Source organism: Papio anubis, chromosome 6 (assembly GCF_008728515.1).
Source record: "Papio anubis isolate 15944 chromosome 6, Panubis1.0, whole genome shotgun sequence".
Lineage (NCBI taxonomy): Eukaryota > Metazoa > Chordata > Mammalia > Primates > Cercopithecidae > Papio > Papio anubis.
The window spans coordinates 135,567,310-135,585,572 of NC_044981.1; the positions used below are offsets into that span (position 1 = coordinate 135,567,310).

At 37.1% G+C, this 18,263-nt stretch overlaps 1 protein-coding gene across 10 annotated transcripts in view; it reads left to right on the forward strand.

Annotated features, from left to right (window-relative positions):
• ECHDC1 (ethylmalonyl-CoA decarboxylase 1) overlaps positions 1 to 18,263 on the forward strand; it is a 54,423-nt gene that overhangs the window by 7,564 nt on the left and 28,596 nt on the right. For all 10 annotated transcript variants that reach the window (XM_009206149.3, XM_003898211.4, XM_003898212.4 and 7 more), the window contains 2 exons: positions 4,070 to 4,291; positions 7,941 to 8,083. In XM_009206149.3, coding sequence (XP_009204413.1) covers positions 4,072 to 4,291; positions 7,941 to 8,083 — 363 coding nt within the window. In that variant the 5' untranslated portion in view covers positions 4,070 to 4,071. The remainder of the gene's footprint in view (positions 1 to 4,069; positions 4,292 to 7,940; positions 8,084 to 18,263) is intronic.

The window sequence follows — 18,263 nt, forward strand, 5'->3', positions numbered from 1 at the left end:
ATGTTGCAAAATCATGTTTGATCATTGTTCCCACTAGCTTTCTAGTTCTTCAGGAGGCCTTAGATACCTTAAAATCTGTTAATACCATAGAATCAGTTAATATCCTTTTCTAATTTGACAGGAAAGGTGATGGGATGGAAGGATGTCACATAAGTTACACTATATGAGTTTTGGAAAAGGAGTATGGAATTGCCATAGATGAAGACATTAAAGTATTGAAAATACTAAATATTTAGATATTTTGCAGCTTGTAACATTTGACTTTCCTTATTAGTTGCTTATTAGTTTTGTATATCACATTGACCCAAACCTTATTAATCACAATTCATTAAGTAGGTCACCCAGTGCTTTCATTATTCTTTATTCGGTAGCCATAGCTGTTGGCAACTGGTGACTTTCGGTGGGAGGGAGGATACAAAGAAAGATGATAAGAAATTTGAAATTAAGGGATAGAATAAAATTATGACAGTTAAAAGCAGGTCCCATCAAAGACATGATGGCAAGTTAGAACACCTTTCTTTTCTTGGAAAAACAACATCCAGTTTTTATTCTTACATATCATTTTTTAAGATGACAAGCATCTCGCTACTTTTTTTGGTCAACCTAAAATATAGTGTATTAGGTCACGATTTCTCTGAGTTACACTTCAGTCTCCTTGAGGAGATTTAAGAAATGTCTTGGTATCTTCAATATTGTAGTTACAAGCCACCTTAGTTGGTAAAGTTTTGAAATACTGTTCTCAAGTTTTTGAAATATATCTGTTTGAGGAGATTGCATCCCACTGTGTGTTCAGATAAGTATTCATTGGAAACACTTTGGTAAAAATGTCACTTGAAGGCCACGTGACTTAAAGTGGAAAGGGGATATTGTAACCTTTATGAGGCATGTTCTCTGACAGTTTTTGATACCATTTTATAACTCACATAGGAGTCTGGCGCTGTGTCACCCAGGCTGGAGTGCAGTGGCGCAATCTCGGCTCACTGCAAGCTCCGCCTCCCAGGTTCACGCCATTCTCCTGCCTCAGCCTCCCAAGTAGCTGGGACTACAGGCGCCCGCCACCACGCCCGGCTAGTTTTTTGTATTTTTAGTAGAAACAGGGTTTCACCATGTTAGCCAGGATGGTCTCGATCTCCTGACCTCGTGATCCACCCGCCTCGACCTCCCAAAGTGCTGGGATTACAGGCTTGAGCCACCGCGCCCGGCCTAGTAGATACATTTTTAAAGCTATAAAACAAGTTTGTGGCATTCCTTTTGACTGCCTGATGAGTTATTTTTTTTTGCTTGCCTACATTCTCCCTCATTATCTACTAAGTACCTTTTATGTATTCAGTACTGTAGCCACTAGTGACACAAAGTATGTACCTCAGAATAACTACTCTATAGTCATGCCAAAAGCTAGAAATAATTCAAATGTCTATTAAGATTAGAATAGATAAACAGTGGTATATTTATATACTATGTGAAAGGAAAATAGACCTCAGGACCCCAAAATCACTAAGCCAAGGGAAAAGTCAAGCTGGGAACTACATCAGGCAAACCTTACTCCTATATTATTCCTAAATAAGATGGCTGAAAAGATAACAGCTACATACCTCCTTCACAATTTGCCCACAAGGAAATTCCTTGTGATCCTCACAATCTTTACCCTAAAACTAACTTCTGTTAAATTTCACTCTGACATTTAAACAGATAGCTTATGTTCATAGGCGCTGGACAGAAAGCCATCCCTCTGGGCTGGGCGTGGTGGCTCACACCTGTAATTCCAGCACTTTGGGAGGCCAGGAACTGGAGATCAGCCTGTCCAACATGGCGAAACTCTGTCTCTACAAAAAATAGAAAAATTAGCTGGGCATATTGCCACATGCCTGTAGTCCAAGCTACTCGGGAGGCTGAGGCATGAGAATCGCTTCAACCTGGGAAGCTGAGGTTTCAGTAAGTGGAGATGCTGCCACTGCAATACAGCCTGGGCGACAAAGGAGAGACTGGCTCAAACACCCCTCCCCTGCCCGCAAAAAGGAAGTCATCCCTCTGCTAACCTCAGACAAATGCACATCTGATTACTTCCTCTGCCCTATTGTTTATGTGAAAATGCAGATTCACTGAGCCAGACTAAACTGTGTATTCAGTAGAAGGCTGATCAGGTACTCAAAAGAATGCAACCTTTTGTCTGTTATCTACCTATGACCTGGAAGACCTCGCCTACATCCACCTCCTTTCCCCTCCCCACCACCACCCTGCCCCCTAGAAGTTTAGAGTTGTCCTGTCTTACCTCCGTCAGAACCAGTGTACATCTTACACATATTGATTGATGTCCCGTGTCTCCTCAAAATGTATAAAAGTAAGTCATACCCCGACCACCTTGGGCATGTATGGTGAGAACCTCCTGAGTCTGTGTCATGGGCGCATTCTTAACCTCGGCAAAATAAACTTTCTGAATTGGTTGCGATGAGACCTGTCTCAGATATTTTGGGTTCACAAATAGAATACATCAATGAGAATAATGGGCTATTTAGATTCTGATTACACATAACACTAATGGATGTTAATAAAATTGAAACCAGACACACAATATATAATATTCAATTTATATAAAGTTCAAAAGTAATCTTGTGTATTAGAAGTCAAGAAGTTACTTTTACTTGAGGGTTTTTTTGTTTTTGTTTTTGTTTTTTTGAGAAGGAGTCTTGCTCTGTCGCCCAGGCTGTAGTGCAGTGGTGCGATCTCGGCTCACTGCAAGCTCCACCTCCCGGGTTCACGCCATTCTCCTGCCTCAGCCTCCAAGTAGCTGGGACTACAGGTGCCCGCCACCACGCCCAGCTATTTTTTTTGTATTTTTAGTAGAGACGGGGTTTCACCGTGTTAGTCAGGATGAGCTTGATCTCTTGACCTCGTGATCCACCAGCCTCGGACTCCCAAAGTGCTGGGATTACAGGCGTGAGCCACCGCGCCCGGCCTACTTGAGGGGTTTTGACTGAAAGGCGACAGAGAATCTTGTGAAGTTCAGGTTATGTTCTGTTTCTTGATTTGGGTGCTATTTACTAGAATGCATTCACCTTGTGAAAATTCATTGAACTGTAACTTATATTTTGTATCCTTTTCTGAATGTAGTCTTGTATCAACAATAATGTTTAAGTAGGGCAAGAAAAGCTTATGGGCAGAGAGAGATTACTCAGGAGGTGAAAGAATAAGAGGAGAAGAGTGACAGAACCTTGGGGAACAGAAAAACCACACAGACATTCGTATTTCCCTCCCCATTTTTCTTAGGACTCTTTCCAGCCTTTTGCCTGAAAGCTTTGCAGAAAGTAAGAATAATGTTAAGAATAAAATTTCTGTTAGAGAGTGGGATTGCTCTTGTAGCATTTCTGCATAGAGGCTGTTTCCAAAGGGACACTTGGACTATATTTATTCTTAGATTTTGAAAAAGTTAAGAGTTGGAGAATGAAGAAGCATGTGATGCAAAAGACTACCTGGAGGCAGGAGATGGTGCAAAATACAGAGCAGCATTTTTTCTAAGCTTTCCTATTGTATTAGAACACAGTAAATATACGGAAATTATGCCATTGTCTCTCAGTGATATATACTGAAATGATATGCTTTGTGAATTATTTGGTTTGAGAAGGTGGGAAAAATGAAAGGAATTCCATACTGATCATTTCCTGAAAGAGTGCTTTTAGAAATGGGAAAGTGGCCAGGCGGGGCGGCTGACGGGAGGCCAAGGTGGGTGGATCATTTGAGGTCAGGAGTTCGAGACTGGCCTGGCCAGCATGGTGAAATCCTGCCTCTACTAAAAATACAAACATTAGCCTGGCATGGTCGTGGGCACCTGTAGTCTCAGGTAATTAGGAGGCTGAGATATGATAATCATTTGAAGCCAGGGGGCAGTGGTTGCAGTGAGCTGACACTATACTCCAGCCTGGGCAACAGGGTGAAACTCTGTCTCAAAAAAAAAAAGAAAGAAAGAAATGGGGAAGTATTCCCAGTTCCACAGAAGGGTCCATTACTACAGCCTATTAACACATAATGAGTGCCTATTCATCTGTACTACTGCATACTTATTTCTCTTTTCCAGAAATGGCAAAAAGTCTTTTGAAGACATCCTCTCTGCCTGGAAGGACAAAATTGCTACATCAAACAGGATTGTCACTTTATAGTACATCCCATGGATTTTATGAGGAAGAAGTGAAAAAAAAACTTCAGCAGTTTCCTGGTGGATCCATTGACCTTCAGAAAGAAGACAGTGGCATTGGCATTCTTACTCTGAACAATCCAAGTAAAATGAATGCCTTCTCAGGTATTGGGGATCTTTTTATTCCTGAAGAATGACACTAAATCTAACCTGTTATCACATATTTTTTTATCCTTGCTCTGGTGACAGAATGTTTTAAAGTCCTGGTACTCTTGGTAGAACATGAAAAAAATAACAAAAACAACAACTCTGTAATATGAACCAGAAACACTTTAAGTAATTTTTAATAATTATGGATATTTGAATGCTTTCAGAAAATTCATTAATACAGATAATAATAAAAAGGAAACCTAAATTAATCTTGATTATATTTTCCATTGAAATTCATTAACTGTTTAATAACTTCTTTGTTTTCAGCTAATTCTTGTAGGAAACAAGGAGGAAGAAGTTTCAAAGAGTTCCTGAAACTAAAGAGAAAAGCCTGTTAATGAAAAGAATTATTTAGCTTAATTTTTTTCTATGAATTGAGATAAAATCAGTGTTAGTTTTTAACCTTTTAATTCAATGGTTACAGAAGAAAAACGGCACTTGTCTAGCTGTGGACTCTTCCCTAACTCTTAGATACTAGTGAATGCCTTCTATTTTCTAGTCAACACTCTTAGCATATAAGAATTTTATATTTAAGAGAACTGAAGATGCAGGACATGTGGTACTTTGTAATTTTTGCTGAAGCTCAAATTTGAATTATGCTACAACTATGTTATGCAAGAGCTAATGAGTAGCCTTGTTGAATATTCACCACTCCTATTTTCAAGTTGATTTTACTAATCTCCCCTTTTCAGTTATGCACTTCATGATTATAATCTTTAGTAGCATTTGAAATTTGGGGCTCAGAAAATCTCACAAAATTTTCATATATCTACTTTATATATAGTCGTACTATAGACATAATTCAGTACTATGTAAACTTTTTGTAAATTACCAGTGGTGAGTCTTTAAACCCAAGATGACTTTTCTCTCCACTTATCAGAATTCAGAGAGATTTCTCTGTACCATTGCTGACAATGGAAACATAAGAAACAAAGGTGAGCCACATGCACAATTTTAAATATTCTAGTTGCCATAGTTTAAAAAAATAAAAAAAGGTAAAATTAATTTTAACAATTCACTTATAACTCAGTATATCCAAAATATTTTTTTCAATATGTCACTAATCTAATAATTATGAGGTATTTTTCTTTTTATTTTCACACTAAGTCTCTGAAATCTGATATTTATTTTATACTTATGACACATCTCAATTTGGACTAGCCACATATCAAGTGCTCAATATATACAGGTGACTAGTGACTACCTTATGAGACTCTGTAGTTCTATATGTTCTGTTGGTTTAGGGAGTAAAAACCAATTTAATATTAGTCCAGGAAAAATAGAAATTGAAAGGTAAAATTTCTCTAGAAAGTTAAATTTGGATCAATAGTGATGATTTGTTTCTGAAAAGTTACAAATAATTTTTCATTCAATTAGAAACAAATATTATTTTGATGCATAATATATAAAACTAATAAAAGGAGTCGTGCTTTGATTTGGGTAATGATACTTGGTGAAGTTGGATTGAGACAGGATGAATGAGCACTCAGGGGCCTTGTTTAAAAATCATTCAGTTAGATATTCTTTAAGGTCTCTTCCATCTTTTGAGGTTTACTTTGCGAAGTTGAAAAGATTAGTTTAATAGTAAACTACTGGTATGGATTTTTCTTATTCTCATAGCCAGCGTTTCAGCATCGTAGGAAAGGGTTAAAAAAATCAGCACCATAGGAAAGGTTTTAAAACAAAGGCCAGCATTGTTTATTTATTTAACTATTTTTATTTTATTTATTTATTTATTTTTGAGACGGAGTCTGGCTCTGTCACCCAGCCTGGAGTGCAGTGGTGCGATCTCAGCTCACTGTTAGCTCTGCCTCCCAGGTTCATGCCATTCTTCTGCCTCAGCCTCCCAAGTAGCTGGGACTACAGGTGCCTGCCACCACGCCTGGCTAGTTTTTTAATATTTTTGGTAGAGATGGGGTTTCACCATGTTAGCCAGGATGGTCTCGATCTCCTGACCTCGTGATCCGCCTGCCTCCACCTCCAAAGTGCTGTGATTACAGGTGTGAGCCACCGCACCTGATCTGTTTTTAAGAAGCTTAAATATTATGAATGATTAAAGGCGCATATTAACCTATACAGATTTATTCTTATACTAAAAGTGTGGGTTTCTTCTTTCCCTTACTAGACTGTAAATCACTTGAAACAAAAGAATGATATTTCTGAAGCATCTAGGACATCCTTGGAAAGGGTTACAGTTTTAAATGCAGTCATTTGTTGCTTTGTGATGGGGATACATTCTAAGAAATACGTTAGGTGATTTTGTCATTGTGTGAACATTATAGGGTGTACTTACACCCATAACCTATTACATACCTATACCATATGAAATAGCTTGCTGCTCCTAGGCTACAAACCTATTCAGTGTGTTACTTCCTGAATACTATAGGCAGCTGTAATACAAACATGTGAATAATGCGTTGTACTACATTACAATGACTATGATGGTTACTAGGTGATAGGAATTTTTTAGCTCTGTTTTAATCTTGGAACCACCATAGTATATGTGATATATTGTTGATGCATGACTGTAGGTCATAATTAGCCATAAGAAAGAATAGCTACGTTAGTCATTTGTGAGTTAGTACCATTAATATAACATTTATTGTGGAACCACCTTACTCCTGGTTACTTCAGAAAATGGCAAAGAAAATAAGTTTTTGACATTGTGGGATTTATATTCCAAAGAAGTGTACATAATTTAATGGGGCCATGTTTTGGAACCTTGTGGTACTAATTTTTTGCCAGTTTTTAACCCTCTGTTATGATCTTTATACACTGGCTTCTAAAAGCATTGCCTAGGCAGAGGAAAATAAAACTAGTCATGTTGAAAACCGTGAACTGTATGAACTTGGAAGATCACCAGAGATAAGCATATCTAAAAGTTATTGATTAGATCTTAAAATGCCAGTCCCAGCTGTTTCTGTTTAAATTTGTCTATTATAAAGAAGCTCCAGTAGAACTTTGGAGTGATATCAAGGTAACAATCTATAAATCATAGAATTAATGGTTGGTAGGCCTGTGAAGAACTTCCATCGTATGACTCAAGCCCCTCAGAGGACAGTTTGTTAACCATAGAGAAAGATGGTATTTATTACTCATTTCTTCAACTAACATCCTATTCTGATGTCAGTAGTATAGGAATTGCACTTTGTTCTGTATACCGTGTGTCCAATGTATCATAAGTCTCACAGTCATGTTATACCCATAAAGCTTTATTGACTGAGACATGCATTGCTGAGAAGTCAGGTCTATGTCTTATCTCTACCCTAAGAAATAATTTTTTCTTATTACTGTATCATTTTCTTATTCTTAGGACAGCATGGTATATTCTTATTCTTCTACATCATCATATATTTGTGTGATTTCTTAAGATAGATGGAGAGATAGACACATAATAAATTTACACTTACAATGCAGGGCCTGCCATATGTATCTCTCCTGTATACTCCATAGTGCCAGTGCAGTAGGCATTCGATAGACATTCAGTAAATATTTATAAAATATAGGACCTAAGGGTATGCTTGACACCTTATGATTTATAAATTATTTCTATTTTTGCAGTCACCTTCATATATTTGTGATTTCCCCCTCCCATCTCTGGCAGGTGTTATGATGCTACAACTTCTGGAAAAAGTAATTGAATTGGAAAATTGGACAGAGGGGAAAGGCCTCATTGTCCGTGGGGCAAAAAATACTTTCTCTTCAGGATCTGATCTGAATGCTGTGAAATCACTAGGAACTCCAGAGGCAAGTGTTACATGAATTATGCATTAGATTCTACATGTTTATTAGACATGTATGACTGTGACATTTATATTTTACTAATGGTTATTATGATGACTTTAATAACTTCCAAAGGATTATAGGATATTTTGGTTTGTTTTCTTTTTTAGAATTATAGGAGGAACAATATAACAAGCAAATGATTCTGAGGTTTTATTAGTAGTATATCTGCAAAGGGCTCTTGTTAAAAGCTTTGAAATTACTATAATTTCTAGTTTAGCAGAACACTCTCAGTTGTGTTAGATATTTTGGAGGGATTCTCTCTCTCTCTTGCTGTTAATGTTGCTCCAGCCCCCTCAAATGCCCCACTTTGTCTCTTTATTTTTAAGGTGAATTGATTTCTTTTTTAAAAATATTTTTAAGTTTAGAATAATTTTAAATTTACAGAAAAGTTGCAGATGGAATACAGAGTTCCTATGCACCCTGCATCCGGTTTCCCCTTTTGTTAACGTCTCATATTCCTGTGGTACATAGATTTGTTGCTACTAATGAACCAATGTAGTAGTCTGTTCTCACACTGCTATGAAGATCTACCTAAGACTGGGTAATTTTTGAAGAAAAGACATTTCATTGACTTACAGTTCTGCACGCTATACAGGAAGCATGCCTGGTAGGCCTCAGGAAACTTACAGTTACGGTGCAAAGGAAAGGTGAAGCAAGCACATCTTACCATGGTGGAGCCGGAGGGCGGGGGGAGGTGCCACACATTTTTAAACAACAAGGTCTCATGAGAACTCATTCACTATCACAAGAACAGCAAGGGGGAAATCCACCCCCACAATCCAGTCACCTCCCACCAGGCCCCTCCTTCATCCTTCAACACTGGAAATTACAATTTGACATGAGATTTGGTTGGGGGACACAGAGCCAAACCATATCATCCAACATTGGTACTTTACTATTAATGAAACTCTGCTGTATGATTTCATTTATATATGGAATCTAAAATAGTGAAACTCTGCCTAGCATGGTGGCTCACACCTATAAAATGAGTGCTTTGGTAGGCTGAAATGGGAGGATTGCCTGAGACCAGGAGTTCAACACTAGCCTGGACAACATAGCCAGTCCTTGTCTCTACAAAAAAATAAAAAAATTAGCTGGGTTTGCTGGCACATACCTGTAGTCCCAGCTACTTGGGAGGCTGAGGTGGGAAGGCTGCTTGAGTCCAGGAGCTTAAGGCTTCATTGAGCCATGTTGGTGTCACTGCACTCCAGCCTGGGTGACAGAGTGAGACCCTGTCAAAAAAAAAAAAAAAAAAGCAAAATTCAGAGAAGCCAAGACTGGAATGGTGATTGTCAGGGGCTTGGTGGTGGGGATGGGCAGGGATTGATGTTGAGTGTTCTTGTTACACATACACACAAAATTAATATTAATAATAATAAAAGGGGTGGGAGGAAACTTTGGGAGGTAGTGTATATGTCTAGGGCCTTGATGGTGGTGATGGTTTAATGGGTGTATACTTGTCCACAGACTCATCAAGTTGTATACACTAAATACGTACAGCTTTTTACCTGATAATGATAATTCAACAAAGTAGTTAAAAAAAGAAAAAAGAAACTCCACACTTCATTCATATTTCAGTACTTTTTCTACTGGTGCCCCTTTTCTGCTTCAGGATCAAATCCGGGATACCACAGTACCTTTAGCTGTCATGTTTCAGATTCCTCTTATCTATGACAGTTTCTCAGGCTTACCTTGTTTTTCATGACCTTGGCAGTTTTGAAGAGTACTAGTTAGATATTCTGCAGAATATCCTTCAAATGGAATTTGGTGTTTTTCTCATATTAGACTGGGGTTGTGGGATTCTGAGAGAAAGACCAGAGGTAAGCTTCTGTTTTCATCACATCACATCAAGGGAATATGCTGTCAAGGTGACTTACCACTAATGATGTTAACCTTGGTCACCTGGCCAAGGTAGTGTTTGCCTGGTTACTCTATTTTAAATTTACTTTCCATACTCCACTCCTTGGAAGCAAGTCACTAAGTTTAGTCTACACTCAAGGGGGAAGGGAAAATAAATTCCATCTCCTGGAGGGGGGACATATATGTCCATTATTCTTATGTAAGGGGGATTTGGGTCTTCTCCCCCATTTATTCATATACTTATTTATTCAGTTATTTATATCAATATGCACTCATGGATATTTATTTTATATTCATTATTCATTTTGTTGCTCAAATTGTTCCAGCTTTGGCCATTGGGAGCCCAAAGACCAAAGGCCCAAAGTCCTGTCTTCCTTTGACACATCCTTTTGTTTTTTGAGTATTCCCTTACTTTCTAGTATTATAAGATACTCCACGTTAATCTTGAATTTTCCCTGCTCCAATTATGTAATGAGTGATTTCTTCAAGGAGTCCTGGTTATGGAAAATGGTAGAGGATGGTGTTAGAAACTAAGATCTAGGTGTTAGGTGTTTCTTTTTTTCAAGTACATTGATATAGTACATTCCTGGGTTAGTTGAGCCTACCTGTGACTATAATAGGATCAAGAAAAGCTCTTAATGCAGAGTGAGACGTCTTGGGTTTAGACATAGGTCTGCTACTCAGCGCCACTCAACTAAATGAGAAAGTTGCTCAGCTTCCTCTTAGCCTTAGCTCCATGGGATATATAAAATCTATCTCACTAAAATCTATTGAGGATTGAGTTAGCTATTCTAAAGTGCTTTGTAAGCTAGAGGGAGCTACTATAACATTTTAAATAGGTAATATAAATTAATAATATTAAGATGATAGATCAGCCAGGTGCCATGGCTCATGCCTGTAATCCCAGCACTTTGGGAGGCCGAGGTGGGCGAATCACGAGGTCAGGAGATCAAGACCATCCTGGCCTACACAGTGAAACCCCGTCTCTGCAAAAATACAAAAACAAAAAATTAGCTGGGCGTGGTATCAGGCGCCTGTAGTCCCAGCTACTCGGGAGGCTGAGGCAGGAGAATGATGTGAACCCAGGAGGCAGAGCTTGTAGTGAGCCGAGATTGCGCCACTGCACTCCAGCCTGGGCGACAGAGTAAGACTCCGTCTCAAAAAAAAAAAAAAAACCAAACAAAAAAAGATGATAGATCAAATTCAATATCATCACTTTTCCTTTAGCAGTCATATGAAGTCAGTACTTTTGTTATTGTTGTTTATTTGTTTCGCTTTTTAAAGATGAGGGTGCAGTAGTGTGAAGGGCTGAAAAAAATGAAGGACAGGAAGATTAGCACTGAACAAAGATGGTCATCATTAAAATCAGCAAGAATTTGAATGCTTTTAAGTGGAAGCTCTGTAGCATCTCATGATAAGAAGTTTTACATGAGGTATGTACATAAAGCACCTAGTTCTGGCACATAGTAAAGTTCAAGAAGTAGTAACAACTTTAAAAATATGCTTTTGAATTACTCTGATAGAGTAAAAATGCTGTCATCTTCCTTTATCAATCTTACAAGGAACCTGTTTTTCATGAATTCAGTGCTCCTTCCCCCTCTACCACATCTTCTAGGAGAAAAAAAGGAAGGAAATGAAATTAGAAAGGGAAAAAAGTAAGTAATATTTGTTTCCATTTAATTATAGATGTGGGCTGTAGGTGGGTAATAAAGTTTTCATGATATTATACAAGTCTCATACCACTGTATGTAGTATATGATTATTATTTGCATATGTGAGAAAGAATCTTTCAGATAATCAGAACACTGGCTTTGATAAACTTGGATTTGAAAGCTGGTTTCAATACTTTCTGGCTAAGTGATTAGGCAAGTCACTTAATCTTTCTAAATCTTATTTTCCTAATCTATAAATGAGGATTATTGTAGATATTTCGCTGAGCTATTGTGAGGATTCAAGATAATATATATAAAGTGCCTACTAGCGCTGTATCTGAAAAAGGTAGCTATTATTTTTATTTCAAAGATCTTGAGATTAATAAACATTTTCATTAATGAGATGATGCATAATTTGTAGCACTCCACTAGACTTAAATTTGTGATGTATCTGAATGGTTATAGCACTAATCTGGAAATTTGAAAAGACAGATTTTTTTCCCCCAAGATCTAATTATTAGCTATGTCACCTGCAAGTCATTCGATTATACAGGTTGAGTATCCCTTATCCAAAATGCTTGGAACTATAAGTATTTCAGATTTTACATTTTTTCAGATTTTGGAGTATTTGTATATGTGTATATATATATAATGAGATATCCTGGGAATGGAACCCAACTCTAAACAAAAAATTCACTTATATTTCATATACACCTTAAACACACAGCCTAAAGGTAATTTTATACAGTGTTTTCAATATTTTTTACATGAAACAAAGTTTGTGTACATGAGGTCAGCTGTGGAATTTTCCACTTATGGTATCATGTCAGCACTCAAAAAGTTAGATTTTGGAGCTTTTAGATTTCAGATTTTAGATTTTGGAGTGTTTAGATTTCAGATTTTCATAGCTCAACCTATATATATGTATTTTTCATCTCTCGAATGGTTGTATCACTGTTCACCTTAGTTCATGAAAGACACTGTTAAAGACAGAATAATATAATAGACTCTTGTGGGTTTGATAGAAGCTGGTTAGGAAAACATCTCTAGTAAGATGAAGGGTTATTTTACTTTCTTATTTTCTTCTAGTTAGAAGGTTGTTTCTGCCTCTTTAGATCATATGGCCACTATTCTTTTTCTCTATATTTAAAGATGGAAGTGGAAACATGCTCATTGCTTTATATATACATCATTATATATATGTAGTATATATACATCATTGGTCTGGCGTAAGTCATGCAGGAAAACATGGAGAGAGTTTTTATTCCAGCTTCAAATAAGGAATCACTTAGTAAAGTTTATTCTTTCTAGTACCTACATTCTCCAAGTAATCTGCTCTTTTCAACGCCTGAAGTAAATCTTGATTGACAGCTGAGGAGTAGTATTACTGCAAGTGTTTGTCACTTGTTGCTATATGCATCTGCCAGTCTCATCAAGGAAATGTGGAATTGTGAATCTGCTTTACAATGAGTGTGCTTAGAACTCAGATCAGATTCTTATTTTATTTAAAACATTGATCTCATTTTATTTTATTGAGACAGAGTCTTGCTCTGTCGCCCAGACTGGAGTACAGTGGCAGCGATCTCAGCTCACTGCAACCTCCGCCTCCCGGGTTCAAGTGATTCTCCTGCCTCAGCCTCCCAAGTAGCTGGGATTACAGGCATGGGCCACTATGCCCAGCTAATTTTTGTGTTTTTAGTAGAAACAGGTTTTCACCATGTTGGACAGGCTGGTCTCAAACTCCTGACCTCAAGTGATCTGCCCTCCTCCACCTAACAAAGTGCCAGGATTATAGGCATGAACCACCAGGCCTGGCTGGTTTTTTGTTTGTTTGTTTTGAGACGGAGTCTGGCTCTGTCACCCAGGCTGGAGTGCAGTGGTGTGATCTCGGCTCACTGCAGTCTCCACCTCCTGGGTTCAAGCAACTTTCCTGCCTCAGCCTCCCAAGTAGCTGGGATTACAGACATCCGCCACCACACCTGGCTAGTTTTTGTGTTTTCAGTAGAGACGAGGTTTCACCATTTTGGCCAGGCTGGTCTCAAACTCCTGACCTCAGGTGATCCACCCTCCTTAGCCTTCCAAAGTGCTAGGATTATAGGCGTGAGCTACTGCACCCAGCCCGACACCTGGCTATTTAAAGCATTTTATAGGGTAGATGAATTCTTTATTATCCTTTTATGAAATCTCTGAAGTCACAGTATAAGAAATATATAGCATAAAAATAGACACTTTGAATATTTATGGATAATTTTAAGAATTGTAACAATATGTGCAAGAATTGTATGTATGTAACAATACATACAAGAATTGCAATAATACATATGGGGTGTGTTTATCACATTATGATATTAAAATTAACAAGAACTAGAAGTAGTTTATGTAAAGTTCCTGATGTTTCCTATAAACTATATTCCTATATACTTGAGAAGGAACTATAAATCTGTGTAAAGCTGAAATTTAAAATGACCTCAGGACTTTTGAGGCTCATACATGTGTTATATATGAGTTACAGCTGCAATATATAATTGCATCTCCCGCTCATGGCTGAAACATTCTGAAACTTACCATGACTTTAAGTTGTAAACAGTTTGTCTGTCAGTGTCTTTGTTGTTACAGATGCATCACTAGCATCTACTTAATTTGGTGAATTTGCTTTCTGAGGATGATGAGATAACTGAAATATATGACAATTTTAGCAACTGGATTATAATTCCTTCTAATTGTAATAAAATGCTTGGAAGTGATTATTAAATGGCCTTTTTATCATAAAAATATAATTATTTTGATGTTTTTGCTATTTGTTCAGTTTTCAAAAGCTTTTTATTAATATAAATTACCAAATATGGGTAAAAGCAGAGACTAATACAGTGAAACCCTCATGTACTCATAAGAGCGTCAAGCCTATCAACATTTTATTATATTTGTTATCTATTATTCCACTTTTTTTTTTTAGTGTAACTGATCCCATAAGAAGTTGGTCGCATCTTGGTATGCTTTGTTTATTGTGCAGGAAAAGAGCTCCAACTGTCCCTATTAGGCAGGTAATTCTTGGTTCAGATGGTAGAGGCCAGGAGATCCAGTAGGATAACACAAAGATTAACCCTGCTGAAAAGTTATGTATGGGAAAGACAAAGGAATAAAATAGAAAAAAAATATATTTAAATATTAAGACTTGGATTTGATGCCACAGATGTCCTGTAGGCTACAAGAAGTTTCCTTTCAGAGGAAATATGTAATCAAAGTGCAGTTATAGGCTTTAGAACGTAGGGAAATAAAACCTGCTTAGTCTGCAATGGATGGGTATAATGCCTCAAGGAAAAGTGTGGCATTTAGAAACCTTTCTGTTCTTAATCTGTCTCCTCCTTTGTCCCTTAACTTTCCTTGTTACTTTTCTCCCAATCTATTGTTCCTTAGATCTCTGTTCCTTATATTTCTACAGTGACCTCAAAGTTCTTGTCTAACTTCCTTGTATTTGCTACTACTATTGTACAGTTCCATACCCTGATTAATTTATAGACAAGCGGCCAAGCACAGTAGCTCACACCTGTAATCTCAGCACTTTAGGAGGCCGAGGTGGACAGATCACCTGAGGTCAGGAGTTCGAGACCAGCCTGGCTAACATAGTGAAACCTGTTTCTACTACAAATACAAAAATTACTTGGCCATGATGGCAGGTGCCAGTAATACCAGCTACTCAGGAGGCTGAGGCAGGAGAACCACTTGAACCCAGGAGGAGGAGGTTGTAGTGAGTCAAGATCACGCCACTGCACTTCAGCCTGGGTGACAGAGCAATACACTAGCTAAAAAAAAAAAAAAAAAAAAAGGCAAGCTATTTTAATTTTCTCTAAACCCTTCTGTGTATTTTGAGGAAGTTAATAAATCCATATAATAAACACTTAAGAAAGAGGCTTATTTATGTTTCTAAATAAGATACTTCTACAGGCTGGGCATTTTTCCACTGTAAACATGGCTTAATATGATGTTAATCCTTCCTTTTGGCATTTTGGCTGAGCATTGTTCTTCTTATCCTTGTTTTATGAGAAGGATCTAGAAGAGTAGGGTTGGATCTCAGGTATCATCCAGATAGCATGAAAATACCACTGTCTGCAGCAACTTTCAAAACCTTGTTTTAGTACTTCTCAGCTTCCAGCTTTTATACATTAGAGCAGGTCTAGCTTTTTATTGGTTCCTCACCCACAGCTTACTCTATCACAGGTATCTCTTACTGGCTTGTTTGCTTTCTTCAACCCAGTGAGAGGACAGAGCATTTAACCATTGTGGGTTTAATAACTTTGGGAGACAAATTTAATGAAATCTTTCTTATCTCTAGAGCATGTTGGCCAATACTGCTTAAACTTCTGTTTTATGATACACTTAAAACCAAAACATACTCATTATCTATTGCCAGTATTGTTAGTAATATTAATAATAATGATAGATAACTTTTATTCTCTTACTATATGTCAGACACTGTTCTAACCTCATTTGGTGCCATAACTTGCTTAATCATTACTAGCTCCCTTAATAAAATAGGTACTACTACTAGCACAATTTGCAGATAAGAGACTGTAGGACAGAGAGGTTAAGCAGGTTGGGCAAAGTCAAACTAATTAGAAAGTGCTAGAGCCCAAATTCAAACCTAGGCAGATTGGCTTTAGAAACTGTTGTTCTAACCGTTTATTTCATACGACTTCTAATAGACATTTTTAGTGTGTGCCTTTTGTCTTTTGAATGAAAATTATAGTAGTACACAGGCTAATACTTGCTTTACCTTTATTTCTACCAATTCTATATACTTCATGGGAATTTTAAGTAATCTAAATCTAGCAAGAGCAGATATGCATATTAAAATTATTTGATGTAGGTAATAGAACAGGTTTTATTGGAAAGGTTTTTAGCAGAGGATAAACCGGTTCACTTTGAAAACTTTTTAGCTCTTTGTGCGTGTGTTAATTTTCTCATCACTTTGTGAGCTACACTGGTCTTCCTGATAACAGCTTTGTATTAGGAAATTCCTTCCACATTGGCTTTTACTTTTTCTTGACTGCATTTGTTTTATAAATCAACATAGTTCTCCATCTAAAATTCATCTAATTTTGTTAAGTTCAACAAACACTATGTGCAAAACATTTTACTAGCATCTGAGGAGGGAGAAGGCATAGTATCACCATCAAGGGACTTACTGTCTAGACCTAGCAAATGCCACGTTCCCTTCTCCTCTCTAAAGCCTCTCTAACTACCCCCATCCCAATTGAAATGAATAATTTCTTCTTTGACACTCTTCTCAGTTTGTTCAAGCACTTTTTATAATACTTATACTTTGATAGTTATTGTATTTCTGTATCTCTGGCAAAATTATTGAGAACTTATTATTATGTTCTCTAGTCCCGTCTTGTAAAGATGATGTGTCTGATAATGCATCTGAACACATATTCATACAACACAATTTATAAGTACTATAATTAAGGCATAAAAATAAAAATACTATGGAAACACAAAAGAGAAAATTTTTATTGTGAGATTTAGAAAATCTTGATGGAAAAATATATAATCTGGGCATTCCTTGAAATAGGTAAAGAGAAGGACAGCCTACTCCAACTAGTAGGAATGATGAAAGCAAAGACACAGGAGCCACAATAAGTGTAAGGTGTTAGACGGATGACAAGTAGTTTGTGTGGTGAAATTAGGATGCTTGGATGAGGGGTATGGTAGTCAAAGTTGATAAGATAGTTTGGAATCAGGTGGTCTTGCCAAGAAATTCAGGTTGTATTCTATAAGACATCATCATCCTACAGGAAGGATTATTAGGTAGCAGGATAAAAGATTATATTTAAGAGGAAAAAGAAATTAAATACAGAAATCAGTGAGGAAGCAAAGCTGTTATCTCCGGCCATACCACCCTGAATGCACCCAGTCTTGCCAATCTTGGAAGTTAATCGGTGTCGGGTCTGATTAGTCCTTGGGTGGGAGAAAGCAAAGCCATCTTATTGTACTTATCAAGGCTTGAGTAACACAGGTATGAACTAATGCAACAGCAGCGGAAATATAAAAGAAGGGATCGATATTTGAAATATTTCTAAGGAATATCCAAGGAGAAGTACTTGGTAAATAACTGAGTGTGAGAGAATTGTGAAATAGGAAAGCCAAACATAGTACCAAAATTCTGAGCCTTATTGACCACTAGCTCAGAACTCTTACACTAACTTTTTCCACTAACACAGATCTCTTATGCAATCTTTTACAGAGTTTCTAGGTATATTGTCATCTTTCTAAACATCCTTTAAGTCAAATAGTGCAAATTTTAAAAAAATTTCTCATTTCTTATGGATGAGGAAACTGAATTACATAGTCATGACTTGCTCAAATTCATGTTGTTATTAAGTGGCAGCACTAGGATTCAAACTCAGTTCTTTTACTTTCAGTTGGTTTTGCTGTGCTGAGTTTGAGGTGCTATCAGAATGTGAAAATGTCTAGTAGATTTTAGCACTTTATATGGAAGTAGATGAGACTTCCAAAAAAAAAAAGAAAAAGAAATTATAAATAAAGAAGAGAGTAAATCATGGATTGGATTTTTGAAACTGCATGGATTTAGGGGATTAGTTGGATAAGAAGAGCCAAGGAAGAAGACT